The sequence below is a fragment of the Chiloscyllium plagiosum genome, chromosome 23, assembly GCF_004010195.1.
Source record: "Chiloscyllium plagiosum isolate BGI_BamShark_2017 chromosome 23, ASM401019v2, whole genome shotgun sequence".
NCBI lineage: Eukaryota > Metazoa > Chordata > Chondrichthyes > Orectolobiformes > Hemiscylliidae > Chiloscyllium > Chiloscyllium plagiosum.
The window spans coordinates 41715111-41738789 of record NC_057732.1 but is presented as its reverse complement, the minus strand read 5'-3'; the positions used below and the strand labels follow the sequence as shown (position 1 = coordinate 41738789).

At 39.6% G+C, this 23679-nt stretch overlaps 1 protein-coding gene across 2 annotated transcripts in view; it reads left to right on the top strand.

Moving 5' to 3' along the window:
* The window catches only part of exoc4 (exocyst complex component 4), a 571126-nt gene that overhangs the window by 119006 nt on the left and 428441 nt on the right, over positions 1-23679 (top strand). For both annotated transcript variants that reach the window (XM_043714034.1, XM_043714035.1), the window contains exons 7-8: positions 6821-6966; positions 9480-9568. In XM_043714034.1, coding sequence (XP_043569969.1) covers positions 6821-6966; positions 9480-9568 — 235 coding nt within the window. The remainder of the gene's footprint in view (positions 1-6820; positions 6967-9479; positions 9569-23679) is intronic.

The following is a 23679-nucleotide window of genomic DNA, read 5'->3' as shown; positions in this document are numbered from 1 at the left end:
TTTAATTTAGATAGATGTGAGGTTATCCATTTTGGCTGGAGGAATAAAAGACAATGTGTTAGGCAAATGGAGAGAAATTTCAGAGTGGCGCAGTCCAGCAGAATCTCTGTAACCTTATATGTAAATCTTGGAAAACTTGTATGAAAGTACAGCAGGTAATATGGAAGTGAATGGCATTTTGATATGTATTGCTAAAGAAATAGAGTATAAAAGTAGGCAAATGTTGCTGCAACTGTCCAAGGCATTTGTGAAACTGCATCTGGAGTATTGCACACAGTTTAGGTCCCCTCACTTGAGCAATGTAGTTAAATTGGAGGAAGTTCAGAGGAGGTTGTCTAGGTTGATTCCAGAGATGAAGGGTTTGTCTTATGAAGAGAGAGTGAGCAGTTTAGGCCTATACTTTCTCACGTTTAGAAGAATGAGAGGAGATCTAATTGACGTATGTAAGATGCTGAAGAAAATGACAAAACTGACAGAGAAAGGATGTTTGCTCATGTAGGGCAATCAAGAACATAAGGTCATAGTTTTCGGATAAAGGGTGGCAGGTTTATAACAGAGATGAGAAGACATTACACAAAGAGTCATGATTCTGTAGAATTCACTACCCCAGAGTGCAGTGGAAGCTGGGACATGGAGTCAATTTAAGAAGGCGATGGACCCAGTGTTTTAAATTAGCAGTGAGTTGAGAGTTGTGGAGAGCATGCAGGAAGTAGAACTGAGACCAAGACGAGATCAGCCGCAATCATATCAATTAGCGGAGCAAGCTCGAGGGTTTGAATTGCCTAATGCTCCTGGTTCTTAAGTTATGTCCTTATGATCCCATTCTAATGGAATGAAAGTATTGCTTTGTGAGAAAAGGAAATTGAGCACTGATGTCTGCATCTTTGAGTTGTTGAACAAGATTACTGCAGCCCATGGGAATCTTGGGTTAAATTGTGTCAGGTTGAAAGTCATTACGACGATCACATTCCTTGCCTTTAAATCATGGATATTACTTCATTATGCTGCATTGCAAACATGATTGCTTTGTCATCAATGAAAGATGTCTCTGTGCTCACCCACCTTGAAGAGCAAAGTCGCCCTGTTCCACCCACCTTGAAATTTACCTTGTGGGTAAACAGTTTTATATCACATGAAATTTGGCTGACAAATAATACATTCCTACTAAATTATTTTCTTTTGAATGCAGCTTGTTTGAAACTTGACTGCAAAAAGAGACACTGAAAACAAAAACTTTTGGCTAGAGCCTTATGAAATCATTGAGAAGATTACTCTGCTACCTGCATGAGACTCTAGCACAGTCAGCATTGCTAAAAGAATTAATGATGACGTCTAGACTTTTTTTGAATTTTGGAGTGTAGTTAATGAAATGAAATCAGTTAGATTTACTTGTGCAGTTTTATAGAAACTTTAGCTTGATTTTTAAAACAAAAAAGCAAAAAGAACTGAGAACATTTTTTGTTGTTGAATCAAATGAATGTTGGGATGCCTTAAATCTTGTTTTTGTATTAAATTCCTTGCTTTAATTTGATATTTCTATTTAAATTTATGTCCATGCTTTGTTTGTTTCAAAGCAGGTCTTGTGATTGCAAGTACTCAGGCCATATTTGTTGAGCGACTCCAGGGAGCTGCATAAGGGTGCTCAATGTTTCATGCCTTGTTTTGACTCTTGGGTTTATTTTTGTCCACTGAGAAGATGGGTTCCGTTTGACAGCTGAAAATTCCAAGCCTATACTTTACAAACAAATACGCTTTTACAAGGTGTGACAATACTATGGATTTTGAGAGGTGTATTATGTCCTTTCTTTATTGAAGAAAGGTTGAGACAGAGGTCCTAAGCGGTCTGCTCCGAGCCAATGAAGTAAATAGTTTGTGTGGCCGAGGTGTTTTGTTTCATTTGGAACAACAGAAGCAGCTGGATGGGTGGGATCAAGCTACCACACAGTCAAGATTTTTAGTTCTAGCTTTCTGCAGTTGTTGTGCTCTGGAAGCTGGATGTGGAATCTCTTAGTCCTCTCTCTGTTCCAGCTAAAGGCTGGGCTTCTCTTCCTGCTGCTAGAATTGCATGTAAGACAATCTTTCTTAATTTGCCTTCGCCAAAGGTGTGTTTATGGGATGTTACTATATTGAAACAGTAAATTGTTTGTGGTTAATATATATATATTATTTTAAGCGTTTTGATAGTGTTACAGTTCAGCCAATTCTTTTCTTTTTATTTCATCTGTGTTTTAACTGTAGTGTAAAATTAAAGCGTAAGTTGCTTCAAATCAAGTAGTTTGACCAATCACATTGCATCTGGAATGCAGCACCTTACACTTAGCCTGGAGCCTAACTTTTCCTTCCTTTAATGTTACCTTCAATATATTATAAGGGGGTTTGATCTGCTAAATAACAAAGGAAATTTGCTTACTTGCACAACAGTTCACTGTTTCTGTTAAAGCAATTAAGCATAAGTGGTTGTGTCAGTCCTCACTGCAGTTTAACTAAATGTAGAGTTACAAGTATGACAAGGTATTAGCAAGGGGTCATTACCTCTCAAGTATTCTGACTGCAAATTAATATACAGGTGAAGGTGAGGACAGCAATTACTCAAAGAATATGGAAGCTGATTACAGTTTTAGTTTGGGCCTTGTCCAAAATACACACATGAAAAATTGATAATAGAATGTGGTCACTTTGGAAACTTTGGTATTGGACTGATGCTTTCAAGTTTTACTGAGTAATTGCATTATCTTATTTTTGCACTGAACTACTGCAACTGAGGAAGATCTTTTAAAGGCCATGCAACATATATGTTAGTTGGTTTCCATTGACAAATGAGGCAGTGTCCCACATCAGACAGATGTTTGGCCAAAATCAATGGTTCTTTCTAAGGAGTATATGTTACCATTGAGCAATGTCAACATTGCATTCATCTATGATTCCTTCCATGATAGAATAGCTTACAAAGATTCATCTTGCTCAACTATTTATGGTGACGGTTTGGGTGCCAGTTGCCAGGAATGCACGAGTCTGTGCATTCAGAGGAATGGGAAACATTTCAGGCAAAGGTATTAAGAATTCCTTTTCATCTATGCAGAAGAAATAGGTTGTTTCTGTTTTTTTTCTCTCAAATCAAATCATACCATACCTAGATGCCTCCTGAATGGCAGAATCCATCATTATTATAAACATAAGACGCATCATGTGATGATCATATTCAGAATGGAGCAGAATAAGTAGATAAATAAAAGCTAAAGTTCCTCAACCATCAAGAGAAACTGCATAGGTTCAGGTTGTCTTCCCAAGAGCTGAGGGGGATTCTAATTGAGGTCCATAAAATTAGGTGGAGCATAGATTGGGTCGACAGGAATAAGCGTTTCCCATTATTAGAAGAGATCTGTAACATGGTGTAAAGATTTAAAGTAAGGGCCGGAGGTTTAAAGGGGATTTAAGGAGAAAGTTTTTCACACAGAGGGTGGTGTGTATCTGCAATTCATTGACTGAAAAGATGGTCGAGGCAGCCACAAGTATAATATTTAAGAAGCATTTTGATGGACACTTGAAATGCCATAACAGACAAAGTGGTGGGAAATGGGATTAGAATAGATGGTGCTTGATGACTGGCATGGATTTGATGGGCATAAGGGCTTATAATACTTAATGACAATAAATTTGTATTCTAGTTGATTTATTAACATGATAATTAGGGCTTAGTTGTAAAATATATCACAGGAGAACAGGAAATGGCCAAGTCCTTGACTTTAAACTTATTCTGTTAATACTTTTAAAGCATTGTCAAAATCATGTTCAAATGTATTGAAAGACATTTGATTCTCTTGAAGGATCTTGTTAATATTTACAATTTGATAACACACAACTATCACACCATGCGTTGCATTGATAATTAATATGCCACATAATATAAACTCTCACAGCAGTCGACATCTATATCCTATGGTACAGATTACTTTGGATTTGATCAGTATTCAGACTGGGTGTAGAAAGATCGTAACTTTTGCCTTAAAGATATTGATGATGGCCGCTTCTTCCAGGCAGTGTAAATGGTTCGAAAGTTATTGAAACTAAAACAGTGAAGGAAGTGTGTTACAGAGGGAATGGTCCCTGCAAAAGATGGACAAGGGAGAGGAGGGGAATATGTGTTCTGTTTACTTCCTCCCTCTTGAGTATCCAAAGGCCCAAACACAACTTCCAGGTGAAGCAGCACGTTACCTGCAATTTGTGGAATCGAGTCTATGCATTCGCTGCTGACAAGGTGGTCTCCTTTACATTGGGGAAACAAAGCGCAGACTGGGTGACCTCTTCACAGAACACCTACGTTCTGTCTGTGAAAAGGACCCTGAGCTTTCAATTACCTGCCACTTCAACTCATCACCTTGCTCCCTGGACAACATCTCTGTCTCAGTGCTCCAGCAACACTCAGCACAAGCTGGAAGAGCAGTACTAATTTTCCACTTGGGGAACCCCACAGTTTTCTGGACTCTATCGACTTCAATAATTTTACGGCTTGAGTTTTCCCAAGTCATTATCCCAACCCCCACACGTCAAGTCTTGTTAATACATAGTCAGCCACGAACAGTTCCCATGAATACTGCTCACCCTCCTAACAATCCCCTCCTTTGTCTGCCCAACTGTTGTCCTCTGTCTTTGGGCTTTATCCCCACCTATTGTTTACTTCATTTCCCCCGTCACACCAACCCCTCCCCTAACTTCTGCACACAAACTAGCATTTTTCTAGCTACTATCAGTTCTGAGGAAGGGTCACTCAACCTGAAATGTTAACTCCGATTTCTGTCCACAGATGCTCCCAGATCTGCTGAGCTTTTCCAGCAATTTCTGTATTTGTTTCTGATTGATGTCCACAATTATTTCGATTTTTATTTTGTAAAGTTGCAGATCCTCAGTTTTCAGAAATAGCTAACCTGACAGTCATGCAAAATACTGTTTACACTTGGTCAAAATGTTTAAATTAGCACCTGAACTTGAGCCAAGAATTGTGTCCAAATGCTCAAGGAATTGATGGATCTGTAGACTAGTTATTGACTCCCAAAGGGGTCAACAAATATGTGATTGGTTCCCAGTCAGCTGAATGAAATAGCAAGAAGCATTGAGATATTTGTAGGCCTTGGAGCTTCTTTGTTCTCTGCAGTAAAAACAACTTTAAGCTTGAAGACAACTAGTTTTTCTTTCCAGCAACAGTTGTTGTAAGCTGTGACTTTTAATTAATAAACTAGAACCCTTTCTAAGTGTGAGCCAGTCGCCTTGTACATCCAGCCAACCAGTGAACACACCAACTGAAAGAAAATCAAGAAGCAGCTTTCTGATCAGCACAAGATTCACTTTAGCAAATTGTGTGAACAGAGACCACAGAACTGTTTTCCTACATCTCCCTCTATCTGTAAAACACCCTTTTTGAAAAAAATTCCCGAAAGAATTTTGCACGTATATCTCCCCTAAACTTGTCCCCTCTCACTTTGAACTTGTGACCCCGAGTAATTGAGACCTCCACTCTGGGGAAAAGTTTCTTGCTATCTACACCTTTTATGATTTTGTAGGCCTCAATCAGGTTCCCCTCTCCCCCACCCCCCCTCAACTGTCTTCTTCCAATGAATCTACAGAATCTCTCCTCATAGCTAGCACATTCCATACATGGCAGTATCCTGGTGAACCTCCTGTGCACCCACATCCTTTTGGTAATGTGACCAGAACTGTGCGCAATATTCCAAATGTGGCCGAAACAAAGTCTTGTACAATTATAACATGACCTGCCAACTTTTGTACTCAATACCCCGTCCGATTAAGGAAAGCATGCCATATGCCTTCTTGGCCACTCTACTGACCTGTATTGCCACCTTCAGGGAACAATAGACCTGAACACCCAGATCAATTTTTCCCAGGACTTCTCCATTTACTGTATAGTTCGCTCTGGAATTGCATCTTGCAAAATGCATCACCTCATGTTTGTCGGGATTGAACTCGATCTGCCATTTCTCTGCCCAACTCTACAGTCTATCTAAATTCTGCTGTATTCTCTGACAGTACCCTTCACTATCTGCTATTCCATCAATCTTAGTGTCTTTTTAACATTTTGAACACTTGTAACAACTCCAAGAAAAGCAGACTTGATTTGCAGCACGATACTCCAGTACGGTATAACAAAATTGCCGCCATTCTTGTGAGGCCTTCCACATTCTCTGTTGCTTCATTCCTTATCTGCTGTGAAACCTCTGAGAATAGTAAGGTGCACATTGTCATAGCACTGTATGCCTGGCAAGTCAGATCAGTGTTGGATATCAAGACACCACTATGTATTAACGCATCATTGAGATAAAAGAGGGAGAGAAACGTTGGACAGTTATGCCAAATACCTGCCCTTGAGTGATACAGAATGGGTATATGTTGTTGTGTATGAGATTCATCTTTATTCTTGGTGGAAGCTAATTTTGTGCAGGGGCATTCAAAAAGAAAAAGCAAGGGAGAAGTAAAAACTGAAATTGCTGGAAAAGCTCAGCAGGTCTGGCCTAATCTGTGGTGATAAATCAGAATTTATGTTTCGGGATGAGTGACCCTTCCTCAGGAAGATTCTGAGGAAGGGTCACTCGACCTGAAATATGAACTCTGTTTTCTGTCCAAGTGCTGTCAGACCTGTTGAGCTTTTTCAGCAAATTCTGTTTTTGTTTCTTATTTACTACATCCGCAATTCATTTGTTTTTCTATTTAGTTAGTTGAAAAGTGATAACTTGGTGCAGAAAGATTATGTTGGAAAGTTAACATCGTGTACCTGTTAGTAGTTTTTCACTTTAATGTTTTACCATTTCAGATGCTGTTGACAGAGTACTTAGATGTGAAGAATACTCGAACTGCCTCTGAACCTTCATCACAGCTCAGCTATGCCAGCTCAGGAAGTGATTTTGCAGCATTCTTTGCCAAAAAGAGACCGCAGAGGCCAAAAATCTCTCTCTTTAAGTAAGAATCGTAGGGCCCCATTGTTACATTTTAGAAGATAAATGATATACTTTTGTAATACTCTTTCAATTTTAAACAACAAGAAACTTTTTTTTCAGTGAAAATTACCTTTATGTAACCTTTTGAAAATTAATGTTATTTTTATGTACTAGTGTAAGGCAATCCTGTTGAAGGACTTATGCCCGAAACGTCAATTCTCCTCCTCCTCCTCAGATGCTGCCTGAACTGCTGTGCTTTTCCAGCACCCCACACTCGACTATGGCAATCCAAGTCAGGCTAACCAATAGCTTGGAACTTCTCCCCCATTGACAAAGCTGGAAATAACATCAGTGACAGACACACAGAAACCTGTCACTGACACTCCTCATTAAAGGAACAAATGGGAAGAGAACCATGCAGGGACAAAAATTCATGAACATGAAATACCTAATAATTTTCTGACTGGTACATGTTTCACCTTCTACTCATCAATCAGAACTTAAAAAATGACTCAAAGTGTTCTAGTCCAGCAGTTTAGCTGTTATGGTGCTCATTTTATAGAATCTCATTTCATTTCTGGGAATATTTATTTTGAAATCTTGCCATTGTAGTTCGCTTTGTCAAGGTGGAGAATGCTTTTTATTCATTATTGGGATGTGAACATTATCAATGAGACCAGTATTTATTGACCATCGCCTAAATATCCTTGAACCATTGAAGTTCATGAGATGTTTATACATTGACAGTACAGTCAAAGAGGGCAGTATGTGTCCTGAAGAAGGGCTTATGCCCGAAACGTCGATTCTCCTGTTCCCTGGATGCTGCCTGACCTGCTGCGCTTTTCCAGCAACACATTTACAGCTCTGATCTCCAGCATCTGCAGACCTCACTTTCTCCTTTTGAAATGAATAGTATAACGTTGGTTTGGAGAAGGCACAGGTTTACTTTCGTGCAGTATATTCACTCTTCAGGATTGGTTCACAAAATTGTCTTGTTTGAGTCTTGCCATTGGCAGTGGTGTTTCAGTGGCAAGGGATCATAATCATCGTATATTGCTCTAGGGATTACTGCAGCAAGGGAATTATGCTTAAAAATTACTTCAAAAGGCCATTGGGTGATGACTGAAACAGTAGTTATTATTCAGTTGATACTTAAAATAATTTTGCTAGTTTCTGAAAGCTTGCTTAAAATCAGAATGTTAGCTTTGTCATTTCTATGTGATTGATCAAACCAAAATTTAATTTTCAAATTCTGAGTACTGACAACAAAATGTTTTGGAGACTACATATGTTTTTTTAGAACATGTAACTATTTTGGTGTTGACAAAACCACTATCAGTTGGGGGGAAAAAAACACTACAAACTGAAAATGTGAAAAAAAAAGAAATGCAGACAACACACAACAGCCTTATCAATTTACAAAAGGAACAAAGACAGAATACTGTGACTGCTACAAATCTGAATCGAAACAGAAGCTGCTGGAGGGCGGAAAGCAGTGTTGGAGAGAGAAAGAGTGAATGTTTTAAATTGACATGGCCTTTCTTCAAAACTCAAAGCTAAAAATGAAACATTTTAAACAAATGCAGAGATGAAGGAAATAGCACGGGAAGGAAAGAACAATACTGACTGGATTGAAGTCAGGAGAGATTACAGTACACAGGATTGATATTACTAGGCAAAAAGGTGGTGGTAATAGGATATTAGTGAAAAGAAAAGATCAAGCTCAAGGAGCAGAAAATTAGAAAATCTGGATCATGATCAATGACAGTCTGAAAGAATAATGCACTGGTTATGATCTGAAATTGGTGAACTTACAGTCCGAAAGACTGTAAAGTAGTGAGGTTGACTGCCCTCTGGCACGAGGGATGGGTACTAAATGCTGATTCACACATACCATGACTGAATACAAAATTTGTGCTTAGCCAATAACTAATGTAATGATTGTCAAGCTTAGTACAGGGTATGAGGCCAAATGGAACTTTTTCCCTATCCATAAATGCGACCAGACTTTTTGACTTTCTTCATCACTTTTACCACTTTGACAAAGCAATTCAATGTCCACCTGTTTGTTTTACTATCTTCCCATGGGCCTGTCTTCCCCACTTTTTTACTTCAGATTTGATTTGCGCCTTCCATTTTTTTTGCTTACAAGGTGAAATGGTCTGTCCCCTGACAGCTACGTGTGGCAAAACATTCCCTGCTCCAGCAACTCTTTCACCTGATTTGTGCCTATAATTTCAAGTTAGTGAAATGATATTCTGTGTCTTGGTTCAATTAAAAACCTTGAATATAATTTTAAAAATTGTTTTCTTATCTTTGACTTCTCTGCCCTTGTGAAAATAGTGTAAATTTCACATGTCTCTTCTCACATTTTGGAGCTCCTAAAATAAGATAATATACAAGTTGCATTATATGAGCCTGAATTGCAACATTCCAATTTCAAAGGCATTTTAATGCTGATGGCTTAGTATTACATTAGAGAAATGATGCATAAATAATATTGATTATACTTCAATTACATTTGTCCATTTGCAGGTTTGAATCATCTTCACATGCCATCAGCATGAGTGCATACCTCCGTGAGCAAAGACGGGAGCTGTACAGCAAGAGTGGAGAACTACAAGGTAAATTAATTAGATGTTATTTACATTTTTCGAAAAGGAGGATATTATATTGTTGGTTTTGGTGAAGAAGGATAAATTAACTCCCCTCTTTTTATTTACACCTTCAGTTGGATACAACAAAGATTTTTTTTTCTCCTTTTTTGGTATACAGCTATGTCACCCTTAAATTAAAACATAGTGCTAGTCAAAATTTAAGCCAGTTTCAAAGTTTTCTGAAGTGAAACGGATGAGTTTTATCACTAATGCTGAAAAAGTAATAAAACACATGAACAGCAAATAGACACCAAAGTGCAAATATCAAGTTTCAAGAGCTGAAAAGCTTCTTTTAAAACCATGTTCAAGATCATGGAGTTTGACAAGTCCTTGATGTCCTAGATTTAACCTGAGACAATGGTTGATTAATTTATGACTTGTCTCAGCAGTCATCAGATTTGTAGATATCTTTTGAATTTTCTGAAATTTTATTTCCACTGGCATTGTCTTCTGAGAAAAATAGAGTGCCTTCCAATTCTTCTGTTGCCTATCCATTTTCCTTCTCTCTTCTGACCCAAAAGCAGTTACCTGAAATAAAATTCACTTGTGTACTGTCACATCTCACTTGATCGTTTTTTAAAAACTGGATCATCTCCAGAGGACTTTCATCCCAATCTGTGAAATGACCAGAAGGGTGTGAATTAAGTAATGGGTACAGACCTGAGTTTCAGTGCCTTTTTTGTAAGGATTATAATTTTTACAACAACTGGTGCTTGTTTATTCATGATCTAAATGAGCGTTTTTCTCTTTTTAAAAACATTTTACTCCATGAAAGATCCCTGATATTTAAATTACAGACAATCTAAGTCATGAATTGGTTGTCCATTTTTGTCATAGTCAAAAGTTTTCTCAGAGGTTCGTAATGGATCACGGTTGCTATATTTAAAATGATCTTGTACTTACAGGAGTCACTGACACATATCATTAAATACAACCTAGGATTTATCCTGAAGAAAATATAGAATCAGCCGTTTGTTTTTATAGTTCCAAAAAACTAAAACGAAGTTTACACAAGTATTCAATTTGTCCCTTGACGCATCAAGTCTCAGACTGATTGCTCTGTCTTTCAGTGTCTTGAAATCTGGATTTTAGTTTGATTCTGAGTCATCAAAAGTAGTAATCTCTGGATTACTCCTAGTGCCATGTGCTACTGAGAGTAGGAAGAGGAAAGTAGCACAGATGAATGCTGGCTGAGGAGCTGGTGCAGGGGGCAAGGGTTCAATTTTTTCGATCACTGGGATGTCTTCTGGGAAAGGCATAACCTGTATGAGAGGGACGAGTTACATCTGAACTTAAGGAGAAGCATTATCCTGGCAGGGAGAATTGTTCGAGCTGTTTGGGAAGTTGAGAAAATGTTGAGGCTTTTTCAGAAGTTAAAACAGCAAGTTAAATAGACAAGACAGAAAAGAACACAGCAGAGAACGAGGGAAGACTGAAGAATTAAACTGCATTTATTTCAATGCAAGAGACCTGACGGGTAAGACAGATGAAGTGAAGGCATGGCTGGGAACATGCGACTGGGATATCGTAGCTATTACAGAAACGTGGCTGATGGAGGGACTGGACTGGCAACTTAATGTTCTGGGGTGTGGATGCTATACGAAGAACAGGGGGGAGGCAAGAGAGGAGGGAGGGTGATGTTTTTGATGAGGGAAAACATCACAGCAGTATTTTGAGAGGATATTCCTGGAGGATTGTCCAGTAAAGTTATTTGGGTGGAACTGAGAAATAAGAAGGGGATGATCACTTTGTTGGGATTGTATTGTTGGCCTCTACTAGTTAGTGGAAAATGGAGGAGCAAATGTGGAGGGAGATTGCAGATAACTTTAAGAGTAATTGTGTTGTAATAAAAGGGGATTTTATCTTCCCAACTGTAGACTGGGACTGCCAGTTAAGGGCATGGATTGTGGGGGGGGGGAATTCAAATGTGTTCAAGAAAACTTTCTCAATCAATATGTCGATGGTCCTATGACAGAAAGAGTAAAATTTGACTTTCTCTTGGGAAATAAACAAGGGTAAATGACCCGAGGTATTAGTCGGGGAGAACTTTGGGACCAATGACCATAATTCTATTTGAAGGAGTTGTGCAAAAGAATAGGCCTGGTCTACAAGTTAAAGTTCTAAATTAGGGCAAGACCAATTTTGATGGTATTAGACAAGACGTTTCAAAAGTTGATTGAGGAGGCTGTTCATAGGATGTCTGGCAAATGGGAAGGTTTCAAAAGTGAGAGCATGAGAATTTGGGGACAGCATGTTAATGTCAGTGCAAAGCTGACTGGAGGAGGGAACACTGGATGACTAGAGACATTGAGGCTCTGGTCAAGAACAAGAAGGATGCATGTGTCAGCTATAGATGGCTGGGATAGAAAGGAGTGTGTATATGGAATGAGTTGCCAGAGGAAGTGGTATATGCAGGTATAGTTACAACCATTTTAAGAGACTTTTGGAAAGGGACGGAGATGGAAAAGGTATAGAGGGATATGGGCCAAGTGCAGGCAAATGGAACTAGTTCAATTTAGGAAACCTGGTTTGCATGGATAAGTTGGGCTAAAGGGTCTGTTTTTGTGCTGTATGACTCTGACTCTATATTGTCCATCAAATATTTTTCTGAGACAGATAAGATACTTTGACTTGCATATTTGCATTTTTTGGGAGAATGCTGTCTGAGGTATGTGAGGTGGGTATTACTGATCCTTGGTCTGGATTCAACTCCGTATCATTTTGCATCATCATTAATTCCATTACTTCGTAAACTATGTTACTTCGTAAATCAAATGTTTGATGAAATTTGACAGCTAACGTAATGTATGCTTGAAGGAATAGATTTGAGTAAAACACGACAGTTCCTTCCCTGACATCAAACTCCTGAAATTATGTGTTGAATTCTTCTGCTGGCTTCTTAAGAGATGCACAAAGTTGTCTGGTTGGGACCATTTCTCATTGCATTTGATTTTGTTTTAGTAATTTCTTCAGACTCAATGTGTTCCATTGTTTTATTTTTCATTGGGACGAACACAGACTCAATTGCAGTTTGAATGCATTCACAGCATTAATCGTATGTTTAAGTTTTTGTCCTTTCCCTGCAGTTTACTGTTCAAATCATTCAGTTTTGACATTATATCTGTAAGAAACCCAAAGTTAAGCCACTATGCATTGTCTGACAACTCACTGCTCGCTTCATTCCTTGATTTCGGAAAACTGAAAGTTTTAGGCTTCAGCTCTAAAAGTCTTTGCAGTATGTTCCTCAAATTAAGGATCTGACATCAATGTGGAAGAATAGTTCACTAAAGGCAGCATTGAGATTGTTGAGTAAGGATTTAAAAAAGTGATGCTGAAGAGCCCCTCCTCCAATTGGATATAGAACATATAATATTACAGCGCAGTACAGGCCCTTTGGCACTTGATGTTGCACTGACCTGTGAAAGCAATCTAAAGCCCATCTAACCTACATTATTGCATTTTCATCCATATGTCAATTAATGACCATGTTAAATGCCCTTAAAGTTGGCGAGTCTACTACTATTGCAGACAGGCCGTTCCATGCCCCCACAACTCTTGAGTAAAGAAAGTATCTCTGACATCTGTCCTATGTCTATCACCCCTCAATTTAAAGCTATGTCCCCTCATGTTAACCATCACCATCTGAGGAAAAAGGCTCTCACTGTCCACCCTGTCTAATACCCTGATAATCTTATCTGTCTCAATTAAATCACCTCTGAACCTCCTTCTTCTCTCACGAAAACACCCTCAAGTCCTTCACCCTTTCCTCTTAAGACCTTCCCTCCATACCAGGCAATATCCTAGTAAATCTCCTCTGAACCCTTTCCAAAACGTTCACATCCTTCGTATAATGCGGTCACCAGAACTGTATGCAATTTTCCAAGTGCTGCCGCACTAGAGTTTTGTACAGCTGCAGCATGACCTCATGGCTCTGAAACTCAATTCCTCTTTTAATAAAAGCTAACACACCGTATGCCTTCTGAACAACCCTTCAACCTGGGTGGCAACATTTAGGGATCTCTGCTCATTTACACTACCAAGAATCTTACCATTAGCCCAGTTCTCTGCATTCCTGTTACTCCTTCCAAAGTGAATCACCTCATGCTTTTCCACATTAAACTCCATTTGCCACCTCTCATCCCAGCTCTGCAGCTTATCTATGTCCCTCTGTGACCTACAACATCCTTCGGTCCTATCCACAGCTCTACTGACCTTCGTGTCAACCGCAAATTCACTAATCTATCCTTATGTGCCCTCATCCAGGTCATTTATAAATATGACAAACAGCAGTGGCCCCAAAACAGATCCTTGTTGTACCCAACTAGTAACTGAACTCCAGAATGAACATTTCCCATCAACCACCACTCTGTCTTCTTTCAGCTAGCCAATTTCTTATCCAAACCAGTAAATCACCCTCAATCCCATGACTCCATATTTTGTGCAATAGCCTACCATGGGGAACTTTATCAAACATCTTACTGAAATCCATATAACCACATCAACTGCTTTATCTAATCCCCACCTGTTTTGTTGCCTTCTCAATGAACTTAGTAAAGATTATGAGGGACAACCTACCCTTCACAAAACCGTGTTGACCAGCCCTATTCAACTTATTCCTCTCGAGATATTATAAATCCTATTTCTAATAACCTTTTCCAACACTTTACCCATAATTGAAGTAAGGCTGACTGGTCTATAATTACCATGGTTGACTGTACACCCATTCTTGAACAAGGGAACAACATTTGCTCTCCTCCAGTCTTCCAGCACTATTCCTGTGGACAATGATGGCATAAAGATCAAAGCCTTTGTCTGCAATGTCTTCCCAAAGAATCCTAGGATAAATCCCATCCGGCTTAGGGGACTTATTTATTTCAGAATTGCTGACACCTCCTCCTTGCGAACCTCAATCCCATCTAGTCTAGTAGCTTATATCTCAGTATTCTCCGTGACAACGTTGCTTTTTTCTCATGTTAATACTGATGAAAAATATTCATTTAGTGCTTCCCCTGTCTTGTCTGACTCCACGCTCAACATTCCACTACTATCCTTGATTGGACCTAATCTTACTCTCCTCTTTCCTTTTATTCCTGATATACCTATAGAAAGCTTAGTGTTTTCCTTGATCCTATCCACCAACGACTTCTCATGTTACCTCCTGGCTCTTCTTAGCTCTCTCTTTAGGTCTTTCCTGGCTAACTTTTAACTCTCAAGTGCCCGAACTGAGCCATTACATCTCTTCCTTACATAAGCCGCCTTCTTCCAATTGACAAGAGCTTCAACTCTTTTCGTAAACCCCAGCTCCCTCGATCATAACTTTCTCCCTGCCTGACAGGTTCATTCTTATCAAGGACACAAGACGCTGTTTCTTGAATAAGCTCCACATTTTAATTGTGCTGATCACCTCCAGTTTCCTTCCTCATCCTCTGCATTTTAAATCTTGCCAAATCACATCATCATTGCCATTCCCTCAGTAATAACTCTTGCCCTGCAGTATATATGTATCTCTTTCCATCGCTAAAGTAAACATAACCGAATAGTGGTCACTTTCATGAAAGTGCTCGCCTACCTCCAAACCTAGCACCTGGCCGGGTTCATTCCCCAATACCAAATCCTTTGTGGCTCCCCATTTGTTGGCCTGTCTACATACAGTGTAGGAAAACCCTGCTGCACACATTGGACAAAAACTGAAATACTCAAACTATAGCATTTCTGGTCAATGTTTGGAAAGTTTAAGTTCCCTATAACAACTATCCTGTCACTCTCATAAGTTTCAATGAGATTCCCTCTTCTGAACTCCAGTGAATACTGGCTCAATCGACTGCGGCCTTTTCATGTTCTCCTTGCTGCTCACAATCGCGTTTAGTTTGGAGATGAGCAAATTTAGAAATATTACATTTGGTAACCATCCAAATTATTAATACTTATTCTGAATATCAGTGGGACTGGATGTATTTCCATGTTTTGAATAGATTACTGCATGTAAGTGGTTCTTTTTGCTTTTAGGCTGAAAATTTGTCTTAGATATTTCCTACGTAGGTAGTTTCAAATCAACCTGTTCATTGATGCCATTTCACTCCTCCTAATCAGATGGGCTTGAACTTCAGCCCTCTGGTAAGGACATAGCTACTGTCCCACAAGAGCCCTAACTTTGCTTTTATATGATGGATGGCAGGCAATTAACTCTTTTGAGCAGTAAGGATTGTGGTCATTGTTATTTTATAAAAAAAGCAATGCAAGTATCATGAATTCAATATTTGGTGGAAATGCTTTGAAGCATTTTTGTGACGGTTAGTAACTCTAAATCTTATCTGAAATTTAAATTTACTGTTGACATCTCACACACTTGTGCTTGACTTTATGATGACTGATCTTCAACAAGGACAAGCAAATCATTAAGGAGCAATTTTACTTGACTGTATTCTTTCCAGAGTTTTGAAGAATAAGAGGTAATTTAATCTAAAAATTACAAAATACTGAAAAGGATAGACCGGGTAGGTGCAGATAAGATGTTTTCTGTGGTCAGGGAGCCTTGGACCAAAGACCACAATTGAAAAATAAGGAGGTTGCCATTTTGGTCCAAGATGAGTTTTCTTTAAACTCAGAGGGCTGTGATCCTTCAGAATTCTGTACCACAGAAGGCTTGTGGAAGTCGTGTCTCAATTGTTGTCAAAATAAATTAAGAAACATATTTTCTCATGCTGTGACCTTCGATTTTGCTGCTGTTTCCTTGCGTTTACTTCTAAACATAATAGAATGCCAGGATTCATTTTGGCCGTCTTCTGCTGTTGGAATAAACTATTGGATAATTTTCTGTGCACGTGACAAGAAGTAGAAAAATTGGGACTTTTAAAATATAGCTCGACGCAATATGACAACAAAACTGGCGATGCACTTCAATTGACTGAGTGGCCTTTTATCACCAGAATAAGGAGGTGGTGTCTGTTCAAGAATGTGCTTACACTGTCTGATAATAGTAAATGCTTTGCCAAATACTTTTCTGTGCTGATGGCATTTATATTTTCTTTACATATCACGAGTCTGATGCCATTGCGGTGTGCTTATCTGAATTGTCTTTAGAGCTGTCACTAAGCTTCGAAAACAACCCCAAAGACTCCTTTTTATTCTAGTTAAAGATGAGTGAAGTATCATACAGTAGTTAACTCAGTACTTAAGTATTGCGCAGATAGATAACATTCTTTGGCAAAAATAATGATATTGTACATTGTAGCATTGTTGAACTGCTTAACTCGTCCTGAAGTGACCTGATGGTATATTTTATTGATTATATGTGCATGCATGTCATTAATGTAATTTTAAGATCCAACCCTGTGTTTGTGCAATGCATGGGAAAATGAACCATGACTTCATGCCATAACGTTTTGTGAACTCAATTATTTTTCTGCATGGAGTTTATTATCTTAACTGAATTATTATAAATTGGCATTAAGTGCAGGCCAGAATGGGTCTTCTGCCCATTTACTACTCAAAGGCATGAATGCAGATTTAATATTAATATAACTAATAGATGAAAAAAATTATTATGGTCCGGTAATTGGCTTTAATTTTTTTAAAAATTGAGAATATCTAATTGTATTGTATGAGCATTTCTCCTTTGTGTATCAGCCATAATAGTTTTCAAACTAGTGTACTGTTTCGTCGCTCAGCGTAAATGTCACACTGAATTTTGTTTCACAGTTCAGACCTTTTCTTTATAGTTAGCCATAGTAGCAAGGGGCAGTGATTTTTACCAATATATTTCATCCTGGTATAGTGGTCAACCCCTCTTCTTTTTGTGTTTCTCTTCAAGTACGCGATCATAGCGTCTCTGCAGTGCGGAAAGAGACCATTCGGCCCAACGAGTCTGCAGTGAGCTTCTGAAGAGCTTCCCACTGAGACTCACTTCCCTACCCTATCCCTATAACCTTGCACTTATCATGGCTAATCTATCGAGCCTCCATATTCCTGAACACTATCGACAATTTTAGCATGGCTAATCCCCCTAACCTGCATACCTTGGGATTGTGGGAAGAAACCAGAGCAACTAGTGGAAATCCATGCAAACATGCAAACTCCACACAGTCACCAAACACTGGAATCAAACCAGGTCCCTGGCATTGTAAGGCACCAATACTAACCTTTTGAGCCACCATTCATTGTTACCAACAAGGGAATATTTGCACTGAGCTATAAGTGACAGCAATCTTGTAAACAATGTTCCGGGCAAGATTTCTGATGTCTTTTCTCTACAATAACGTTTTGGCTGAATTTGACCAAAGACTCAGCTAAGTGTCAACTTTGGGAGGGTTTTTCTGTCTCTGACTTCCAGCAAGTTATCTCATGCTGTTCGCTTTCAAACATATGCACCATGCTCTATCATACTGAGTCATTTTGAATGAATGGGCAGAGAAAATACTCACCATTTTCAGGATTTGTGCTGGTGCAGCATATTTCAAGAGTCTGTGCATCAGGTAAAATTTTGCCAGCCAGGATAAACTCTTTACTGTATGTTGTTGGAGGGCAGGGGGATCCTCTTCTGAGGATACACATTGAGGTGGCAAGGTGGCTGCTGCCTCACAACGTTAGGGACCCAGGTTCAATTCCACCCACGAGTGACTGTCTGTGTGGAGTTTGCACACTCCATGTTTGTGTGGGTTTCCTCCAGGTTCTGTGGTTTCCTCCCACAGGCCAATTTAGGTGCAGTTTAGGTGGATTAGCCATGCTAAATTGCCCATAATGTTATGATGGCTAGGTGGATTTGCAAAGGAAATGCAAGGTTCCAGGGATAGAGTAGGTGGGTGGGATTCTCTTTGGAGGGTCGGTGTGGACTTATTTGGTCACATTGCCTGCTTCTGCACTCTCAGGATTCTTTGATTCTTTATGTTGCATGGGTGAGCCTTCATTGCAAATTGAAGCTCACGTTCATATTGTCAAGTCCATGACTGTTCTTCACTTTTCTTATTTTTGGCTTGGAACTGAGAGCTGAAGTTGAGAAATGAACTTTGAATTTTGAGCAGCAGTTTGTTTGTAAACAAAAAATTGCACAAATGACCTGATGTTTGTTTATGGGAATTAGCCTGGATCAAAAATTGCAAGTTAATTATTGACCAAAGAAGCATACAGACACTTTGGCATCAAGATGTTCTCAACTCAAAGCTGGAGACTGGATGGATGTTGAATGAATAAATCAAGGGTGGTTTGGGCTGGTCAGTCAACTACAGAGAATGTGGATAAAAGCAAAATCTTCAAATAATTTGGTTTGATTGGGTTTTTTTGGGCATAAGGCTGCTTCAAAACATTTGAAAACATTAACTTCTGTTGAACCTCAAAAAAAACTGTAGAAAAAAATAAACCAAAAAGGCAGCATTTGCTTCTGGGATAAGTGGGATGTTTGTCTTTGGAGGAACAAAAATCTAGTCAATGAATGATTACTTCACCCAGCTCCCATCTTTGGAACTGGGAGCCAGTTGCATCCTGTCTGATTTGTTGCACGTGATGCTGCAAGATGATGTTCTTGTTGATTGAAGTTCTCATCCTCCACCTTTGAAAGCAACTGGCTTTTTCCCATCTCTTCAGCGTTCATTACATCCTGTCTTTGCCTGTCCAGATGTGCAGAACACAACATGACAGGATTATGCAACACACTAGACTGTTTTGCAAGGTTTCTCCGAATTGATCTTGACATTGGAAATCCATCTCTGCTCCATGATGGCTTAGATGAAAAAGTGAGCAGAATTTTATCTATGCTTTGCTTCACTGAATGGGTTGTACAATTTAGTTGCAGTACCATGGTTGTAGAGGGCACCCCTTGTCTGCCAGTAACCATTCTTTTAAAGCATTTGGGACTCAAAATAATGGCATAACATGAGAGTTCCCAAGGGTACAGGCATCTTTGCAATTTGCAGTGTATCTGGCTCAGACTTCAAGGATGTGATACCAGTGATGACAGCACTTTGATGAAATAGAAACTTTTCTGTTGAAAATTCATACTCTGTATTGATGTGGCATACTTCACTCAATGTGTGTATTGTCAACAGAGCCCTGTACCTGGGGGAAACCAGCTATATCCAGGCTACAGTTTTGACTTTGTCATGTAGACATGATATGAAGTTGTCTGGTCTGTTGCAAATTGCATTAATAACATCCTTGATACATTTCTTTAGTTGAGAGTTATGTTATACAACACAGGTTCCCAACAAATCCTTGGAAGCAGTTAGTTGTGGACATATTTTGCATAGCTGTCACCCTGGCAGCCTCCAGGATAAGATGGCTCTCTACTCCTTTGGGTCACTAATCCTACTCAATGGAAAAAACGTAGCTTTATAACCGTGTCCCGTGACACCCACAGTCTTCAGCAGGAATTTGCCTCACTCATGTGCGAGTTATGACAAGGGTTGATTAACTCTGGGCTGCCTGTACCTCTGTTCAGCCTGAAGGGGCCTTCAGCTTCAAATGGAGACATTTGCATTTGGGCTTGCTGACACGATCTGTTTGTCCTCAATTTCTGTATCTTTAATGATGCTGTGGCTGGATTCTATGAACCTATGTGGGGCATATCCGAAGCAAAACAGGTTCTTAGTGATATCAGTAGTCAGTGTTTGCATTGCGCACACTTTTCATTAATATACTTTAATCATGAAATATTTTGATGATCTGTACAATTGGTGGTGCCATTCGTAGGTGCACCTTGCATTTCTTTACACACAAAGATCGGAATTAATCATTCGTATGTACAGGTCTGTACATTTACCATCCATATATTTAGCTGAGGCTTCAGCGGAACCCACTTACTGAGTGGGCCCCCTGTTCTTCTTTGGCAGGCAGACGTTACACGGTGGTCTTTCCCCACCGCGCCTTGGCGGCAGCTGCCCCAAGCTTCAGCGTGTCCCTCAACACGTCGTCCTGGACCTTGGAATGTGCCAGTCCGCAACACTGAGTCGGGGTTAGCTCCTTCAGCTGGAAGATCAACAGGTTTCGGACAGACAAAGAGCATCTTTGATCGAGTTGACGATCCTCCAGGCACAGTTGATATTCGTCTCGGTGTGCGTCCCGGGGAACAGACCGTAGAGCACGGAGTCCCGCGTCACGGAGCTGCTTGGGACGAACCTCAACAAACACCACTGCATTCTACTCCTTACTTCCTTTGCGTAGGTTTGTGACAGTCTTGTCCCCTCCACAGCCACTTCGAGGGCAGCTTGCGGGCATGCATAAAGGATCTCACAGGCAGAGCCCTTCTCACCACCAGCCAAGCTTGATAGCTTAGTGTAGCCCATCACATAGTGGAACACTGAAGACTGGCAAGAATGGCCATGAGATGCTTCACATGCACCTTTTGATATATTGGACCTTTATTTGGCTGAATGCAGCATAAGCCGTGCCACACAAATACAATATATTCTAAGTGCAAAAAGGCTATTGAAACATTGCCACCACACCCCATTCCCTAAGAAAGGCAGCATTGCAGTTTAGAGATTGGCTGTTGAGAGGTAATTCATATTCTGAAGCATCCTATGAGACCTTGCAGTGTTTTAGTGAATTGTGTCCTACCCGTGACATTTTTTAAATTGCTTGTGATTGCTTCAGCTTCAAAGCTGATTGAGAAATTGATCAGTTTTTACTTTCTCACGGTAACCACTGTCCTGAAATGCACTGTCGTCTCCCACCCTCATTAGCTGAGCTTCCCTGCTTAAACAATCCTATTTCTCCCCCCACCCGACATCCCAGCAATTTCCCTCTAATCCTCACATTGTTGACTTCCTAACTTCCTGCTACAGTGGTGCCCACTAATAATCCCTTTGTCTTGCAATGATAAGACCTTCAGAACTACACCCCTGGCTGAAAGAACAACCCTGCTGGTGAGTGACCATTTGCCGACTGATCTGTGCAGCATCTCAACTGACCGAGTGGTAATCCCGACACTGGTTGCACTGGACCTACAGGACTGGCCATGGCCCGCTCAACAGACTGTAGTGAAACTGAACTGTGACTTTGATTAACCTAAGCAGTTCACTGGATATGTCCATTCCCATGCACTGAGTTCTGACACTGCCCTTGAATGTGCTGACAACCCTGACTGATGACAATTTCCGTTGACTTGATCAAGGACCTGTCCTTTGACATGCACTGTCTTTCCTGTATAACGTGCAGGCAAATGCTATAGGTGTGATATTTATGTAGCATGGTGCAAGACCCCTTGACTGCTGACAACAATGACAAGCTGCTTGGCTTTGTGATTGCACAATACGTTAAGAGAGGACAGGAGTACTGTGAGCCTTTAGGTTCTAAAGGATGTACCAAGACAAATGCTATGTTGAGAGGCAGGAAGCTGGAAGAACACAACAGGAAGAAGGGTAACACCCGATAAGTCAATTTCTCCATTTCCTGATGCTGCCTGGCTTGCTGTGTTTTTCCAGCCTCCTGCCTGTCTACTTTGAATTCCAGCGTCTGCATTTTTTTTGTCTCTAATACAGATGCTAGAATCCAAAGTAGATGCAACCACATGGATGTGAATTGAGTGTTTTCTCGGCATAGAAAATCTGTTTTTTCAAGTTTCGCTATATTTTCTCAACTGATAGACCAATGTGCATATTGTTCAAGGTCTGAGGAAATTCCACCCATTGTGACCTGTCATGATAGTGCACTTAACATGTTTTATAAATAATATTCGATTAAAAGATTTTATTTAGAATGCAACTAAAACATAAGGATCAGAGGAACTCTTGTTTTTCCCCATGCTCCTGGCAGCCTCAACCTGATTAAAACTTGGAGGCACCAGGTGTGCTTTACTGCTTCATGATTTTCTGGTAAGTACAGCTGCATCAGTTTCTCTGTCTTTTTGTTTCATTCACTAATGATGTCTTGTCATGATTGACATATGGCAATAATGCAGCAATCCACAAGGCAAAAGCATAATTTTACAGATCCTGGAAATATAACTTTACCACAGAATATATTGGAAATACTCAGCAGGTCTGGGAGAATCGATGACACAAGATATTGGCATCATTATTGATGAAAGAGAGTTAGAATTTGAGGTCATTGCTGAAGTTCTGTTGAAAAGTCAGTCAATATCCAATTTTCATGAACATCTACATCACTCTATTATTGTGATTGTTTGAAACTGAATGCCAGCTAATAACTGATGCATTATTAGTAAATTGGTGAGCAGTGAAACATAATTATATTACAATTCTGGCTAATGATTTTGTGTTCTGTTATCCATCCATCCGGTTTGTGCTGATTTACTCTTAAGCTCCCAGTAACAGCAAAAATGTTGCTAACTGATGACCCCACTAAGCTGAAAGTAGATTTTTTGAACAAATCTACCCAATCATTTCATTTTTTTATAAAATATCACCATTGATGAGTATGTATAAACATACCCTTCTTTGTGATATTAGCTTTTTCATCAATCTTTTTAATTGGATCTTGCTTCTGGGATTAAGCGAGTATTACACAAACCATCTGCTCCTGTCAATCTTTGTGGCATTGACACTGTTTTGATCACCATGTATCATTGAGGTCTTGCCTGACAACTTTTAAAATTTGTTATCAGACCTGTCAAGAGGAGGTGAGTTTCCTTTTCTATAAATATCATGCTGTACTGTGGTGCTTAAGTATTGTAGAGCTGATGAATTTCTCAAGGTTTTGCATAATCACAGACCCATCACTTGAATTTAAACTCAATTTTTGGTTTTATGTCCTAAATATATTTGCTTTTTAACCATGAGTGATGTTCTGATATCGCAGGATATTAAATTTGCATGCAATTGCAAATCATTTTTACCTGTCTCTATTGGCAGCTGCCTATCCTTGGCAATTCTCATTGGGACATGCCATCAACAAGCAACATAGAAAGATAGGGTGAAAATGTTGCCTTGCTTGTTGGTTCTTCATCTACTTAATGTTTTCTTTTGGGGCAAACTATTGTTGCAGTGTAGGATTATTTGTTTTGTTGAGATCCTCCTCTGCCTCCAACAGTGTCATTGTTCAGTCAGCTAATGTGCTTCTGTAATTAAAACTTGTAAATTGAGTACTTCCATTATTAACACAAGCATGTGTTTATGCCATGCTTTTCA